We start from the raw sequence: 5814 nt of genomic DNA, 5'->3' as shown, positions 1-5814 counted from the left end.
ATGAATTTGGATTGTTTTAAGGCTGTTTAAATGTTATGAACTTTGAATTATCTTGAAGTAATTATTAATGCCTTTATCTCGACATTTTAGTTTCATAGTATTGGAAACTTACTTCTGAACATTGTTGAATTATGCCCCTTTTGAATTATGAAGACAGATTTAGCTTTTATGAATCATTACTTTTTCAAAGATATTGGCCCCTTTAGTTAATTGTATGAGATGTGTTTTTTTTAGCTTTTAAATGTTTGGAGGATTATATCTTATAAGTGTGCTATATCTGTTATGCCTCAAGTTTTGGACGTGACAATTTCTGCATGTACAGGTGGGCATGAATATTTTCTGCCCCTTTGTTTTTTATCCTGTGTTTTTGTGGCTAAACTGTGTTGCCATTTAGGACCCTTATAACAGGGGACTTGTTGCTTTGTAATAGGGGATTAGCAGCTGAACGGATAATTCTCTACACTCTCTGCATTTTGTCTAGCAACCCCTTGCCGGCTCTTTCAATGAAATGTTCTTGCCTTTTAAAAAAAAAGAAACAAGCAAGGCATCTAGTAACTACGGATAGATAGAGTTACACATAGCAAGAGTTAACCAACGTGCAGATAAGTTTTAAGATCTTTAGATATCAAAACAAAAGCTCAATCCGATGACAAGAGGGAAGCTCCAAGGTTGACATATTCATAGCAATAGAATGAGAGTAATAGAATTCATAGCAAGTTTAAGCCCCAGTCCATTTTCTAGCAAAAGAGAAAAGGACGAGTGTAATTTAAATAAGAGTAATTATAAGTTGATTATTTTGATTTTTAGATATATATATATATATATATAAATTATTTAGTTTTTCTCACGTATGTGGCTCCTGAAGAATATCTTGAAGTAAGATTTTTTAATAATTTGAATATTTGACTTAATGGCCCTCTCAAAAACTTGAGATTCAAATCTTGTGATCCTTCAAAATTGTACTTGTTCAGAAGAATTAAGATGGGGTTGTTTAAATGTTTTCCTCTTAAGCCTACAAAAGTGTAGCAAAAATGGCTTCTATTGGATGAGGCTAAAGTAGAAGGGCTCTAATTTGACTCAATAGAAGAAGGATTCAGTTGTCTAATTGTTGATAGCTCAGGGGCTTATTTGGTTTTAAGCCTTTCATTATAAAATCTGAATATGCTAGCAGCAAATTATATTCCCTGGGATGAAAAATTGATCTCTGAGTATACATTGAAGGAAAAGTAATTATATAGATTGGATCCTGGTACTTGATATTAAGATATTTTCCCGTAATTGCTTTCATTTTTCTTGAACATGTTTGTACAAGAGAAAATTGCAATTCAACTTGATTGCTCAAATCCACTTATGCTCAGCATAAAAGAATGACCACCCTTTCTGTAATAATCTAAAAACTGTAACAATTTGAATTAAAAGAAAAAAATTAATAACAATCACAGAAATTGAAGTGTCTTATATATGGAGAAGACAGAAGGGGAATGATAAGACTTCGGAGATGATTCTTTGTTTGATTGATTTTGCTAAGAGGTTGGAACAAAGGTTCCAACATAACCAACACCGGCTATGAAGAAGGCGATAGATTGCAGGAATAGGAATATGAAGTAGCGATTCTTTCCAAAAGCCAGATCATAGCAGCCACAGAAGAAGAGGTATGCCCCAACAGCAAGCTCTAGCAAATGGATTCTGTTTATATGCAACCATCAAGCAGGAAATATATTTAGGAAATGTGTTAAGCTTGTATTGTGCTAAGGATTAGTTGATGCTAAATTCAATGAAGATAGTCACTGTAAAGTGATTCAGAGTAGGTAATTACCTTTCTCCAATTTGGATGCGGGGTTTCCTGGGAGCTTTTCCACCTAATTTTGTCTTGAGAGCGTCTCCCAATTTCTCTGTAACAACCCATTCATTCACTCTCCCTGCCTCCAGCAGACCAATAAATGTTGCCTTAGTCCGATGTAGAGACATGACATTCTCAAAAAGAATCCAGAAAATCAGTAGATGCAATGACCTGCAACATTAATAATCAGAGTTTAAAATTTAAGTGATTGACCAGGATGGAACCTTGACAGCATTTTTCATTGCTGTAGGCTGATGGAAACGCAGGGAAAGCAAGTTCAGAATAGAAAATAACCTTGGAGTTCCAACAGCATTGAGAAGAGTGACGATAGAAGGAATGTAGACAGCTCCCCACTTGGGAACCTCGACTTCAGGAACAAAAACAGTTGCCGGTAAAACAACACAGTAGAAAATAAATGTGACAAGGTGAGCCACAATCTTCCGGACAAAGAAGAAACTGTAGATCACGTAAAACTTCTTCCAGAGAGAAACTTTCTGCAATAAACAGCAGGTTAGTGAGTGTTAGGTTACTATATATGGGCAAAACAACTGATTGGTTTAAAATTCTGCACCCATAAATCAGTTGGCATCTTACCCTATTTCTTATGATCTCCACTGCCATTTTCCTGAAGAGGTTAGCAGGGCCACATGACCATCTGTGCTGTTGGTATCGGTAGGCCTTGAAAGTACTTGGCAATTCATTTTTCACCTAAAATAAGCCAATAATAAGAAGGTCAAATAGAATCTATTTGGTAAACAAGAAATCTGAAAAACAATTTTAATATCGACAACTATTTGAATCTCGCATGCTTCTGGAGATGATGAGATTATTTTCACTTCAAACAAACCGTAATAAAAATTTTTCAAACTGATTAAACATTTGCTAAGATCTCAACTGCTGACAATTTAGTTTCAGCCACATCGACTTCAACTTCCAACAACAATCTTTTAAAACAAGCCCCACTTTTAGATACAAAGTTGAACAGCTTTCACAGGATTGAAACAGTTTGCTCTCTTTTTCCCTGATAAGGTGGCTAATAGCTTTTACATTTACCAGGTATTATTAAAATTTTTTCCAACAGTACTATAATCATATTAAGATTATAACAATACCTTGAGGTCACCGACATAAACGAATTTCCAGCCTTTAAGACTAGCTCGGACAGCCAAATCCATGTCCTCCACTGTTGTTCTGTCTTTCCATCCCCCGGCTTCATTGAGTGCCGAAATTCTCCAGACACCTGCCGTCCCTGCAGAATATAATCTGGCTTCTTATAACCATGACTGATATGCATAGAAATTTGCTTTATTAAAGGACTTAAAACTTTAATGCCTTTGTGAAGATTGTTTACCATTGAAACCAAAGAAAGCATGGGTTGAAGACCCCACTTCTTGCTCCACTATGAAATGGTAATCCAATGACATCTCTTGCATCCTTGTCATTAAGCATTCATCTGAGTTGACTGAAACAGAAACCAAAAGTCACAATGATCATTATAGCATCCAAATTATCACACAATCATCAATTCATTAATTTGTATTTACGTGTTACTCCATTTTGTTATAAAGAAGAATCACTTTTCCATGGCTTCCTTCAAAAAACAAAAAGCTTCTTCTAGGAACTAATCACTGATAAAAAATCAAAATGAATTTCTCATTTTCACAGTTGATTTCTTCATCTAAAGTTTCACGACAACAAAGATCCACTATGAATAATTTGAATTAAAATTATTCTAATAAAAATGAATTGACAGTCAAATCATCTGAAAATGAAAGACCAGTCTAGCATCTAGCAAAGTAATCCATGTTGAATGTATCAGCGTCATGTCATTTTGAATTATGCCTATGTCTATTTAATTTTATCCAAAGGCGGGTGTTATTGTTAAGAGCCTTCTCTTCCAATGACAAATCAAAGAAAGCATTACTCTCTTTCAGGGTTGGCCATTGGAAACAATCAAGAGTTTACATCCTAATTGAATATTGATCATGCAGAAATATTTAATTGCCAGTTTTGACATCTTCTTTTTTTAACTTTCTTCAGTTGCCATACATGACACTAGTTTGCCCCACCAACCTCTCCACACCTGGCAACATTCTGTTCCCGTCCAATGATATCATTAAACCTTAATTTAAAAGGAAAATAAGAAGGGCAGTAGACCATACATCTCGTGGCCAAGAAACAACAAAAGAGCCAGACAGGAAGGACCACCGACACAAAAAAAAAAAGTCAGGCAATAATCAAAGCACAAGTAGTTTAATCAAGTCTAAAAAAGGGGTTAATAAAGGTTACCAAATTTCCAACGTGCTTGAACAAGTGCAATTTCAGGGTTGCTGACAAGAAACGGGATGGTGCGCCAGAGGAAGTCTGGCTCAGGTTGGAAATCAGCGTCAAAAATAGCCACGTAGTCACATTGTTTGACATAGCTATGCTTCATGCCTTCTTTGAGAGCACCTGCCTTGTATCCATTCCTGTTGTCCCTTATTTCGTACTTTACGTTTATGCCTTTGCTTGCCCATCTTTGGCATTCTAGTTCCACCAGGGTCTGTAGCATTTCAGAAACCCACATCAAAAATCGTGTTAAGTGCTGGTAATATCGGTTTTGGGTGGCTACAATTTTTCACGACGAAACAGTAACATTTTCCAAATCTGTAACTTGAGGCATATATAGTTACTTTAAAATTCCATGAGGTGGGTTATTGACAGAACCTTAATGGCAGGATCTGTTGAATCATCGAGCACTTGAATTATGATCCGATCAGGTGGCCATGACAGCCCACATGCAGCTCCAATTGATAGCTGATAAACCTGTGTACAATAAAACAGTAATCATAAGCAAATTTAACGTTTTATATATACAAATAGACACTTAAACTGACCAAGGTGAGTAGGTGAATAATATAAGAATTAACAAAGCAAAGAATTCACCTCTTTTTCATTGTACATTGGGATTTGTACTAGAACCATGGGATAAGCAGAATAACCAAGCTCAACATCATCCTTCATTGGCTCCAATTTGTACATCTTCTCAGGTTTTCTCCCAAACAACTTCACAAAGACTATAACAATTCCCATATACACCCTTTCAACAAAAAGCATTATTGACATTGCCAGACACAAAACCACCATACCTTTCAAGACAGGCACGATCAATGGCGCTTTTGTTTGCTGCCAAATCAACCCAACTTGGCCTGTAATATCATCCTGACTGACCTGAAATGTGCCTGGAATCATGGTCCTGGACGTCTCCGATATCTGGTCCATCAGAGCTCTTTGGTATGGACAAATAGGAGCCTGCCTGAGAAAGTACCACACGTTATGGTGTTACTATACGTGCTTTAGTTATAGAGGAGTAGCTTGGCTTTGCGAAAAGAACACGAATCTATATTTGGTTTCAAGAGCTGTGATTATTGCTTGTGAGTTACGTATAGGCAATGTAGGAGACAGCAAGCTGGACTTTTGTCAGTAAGTAGATCTAAAGCACTCCATTGCAGCAGCAGACCCACTTCCAGAATGATCACAAAACTGAAGGTGAACCAAGTTTCAAACCTTGCTATACAAACAAGAAAAAGAGGGCAAAAAAATACAACAAAGCAAGCATGAAATTCTAATTGAAAAGAGAGTTGGAGACAAACAAAGCTTGGGTTTGGGGGGTGTCGACTCTCTATGCTCTCCTCTTTACCTAGCAAATTGTTTATAGAAGAGAGGCTAAAGAGATGATGCTAGAATGCAGCCTGTGTTGTTATATATATAAATATATAACAAAATTTAATTACAAAGAACAGTTGGTCAAAAGGAAAGGGACTGCGGATCTTAAACCGGCAATGAAAGTCGAATTCCTGCAGCTTTCGATTTACAACTCCATATTTTAATTTAATTAATGTGTCCCTTTAAAATTTTGTTTAATTTATAAATCTGTAACTAACCCAAAACGAGTTTGGACATCACTTTCAATCACCTTGGGTCACGAAAGAAGA

The 5814-nt window shown here is 36.3% G+C and overlaps 1 protein-coding gene across 1 annotated transcript; it reads right to left on the bottom strand.

The window, feature by feature from the left end:
- Window positions 1233-5534, bottom strand: LOC18586643 (glucomannan 4-beta-mannosyltransferase 9). Its single transcript, XM_007010135.2, has 9 exons — window positions 4766-5534; window positions 4547-4645; window positions 4130-4382; window positions 3192-3302; window positions 2953-3089; window positions 2435-2548; window positions 2135-2334; window positions 1817-2011; window positions 1233-1686 (listed from the first exon to the last, which is right to left on the bottom strand). Exons 1-9 carry the CDS (start codon window positions 5099-5101, stop codon window positions 1524-1526), a joined length of 1608 nt encoding a protein of 535 aa, XP_007010197.2. The 5' UTR covers window positions 5102-5534; the 3' UTR covers window positions 1233-1523.

The sequence above is a fragment of the Theobroma cacao genome, chromosome 10 (assembly GCF_000208745.1).
Source record: "Theobroma cacao cultivar B97-61/B2 chromosome 10, Criollo_cocoa_genome_V2, whole genome shotgun sequence".
NCBI lineage: Eukaryota > Viridiplantae > Streptophyta > Magnoliopsida > Malvales > Malvaceae > Theobroma > Theobroma cacao.
Note: the sequence above shows the minus strand (reverse complement) of the source record. Positions and strands in the feature narration are given on the sequence as shown.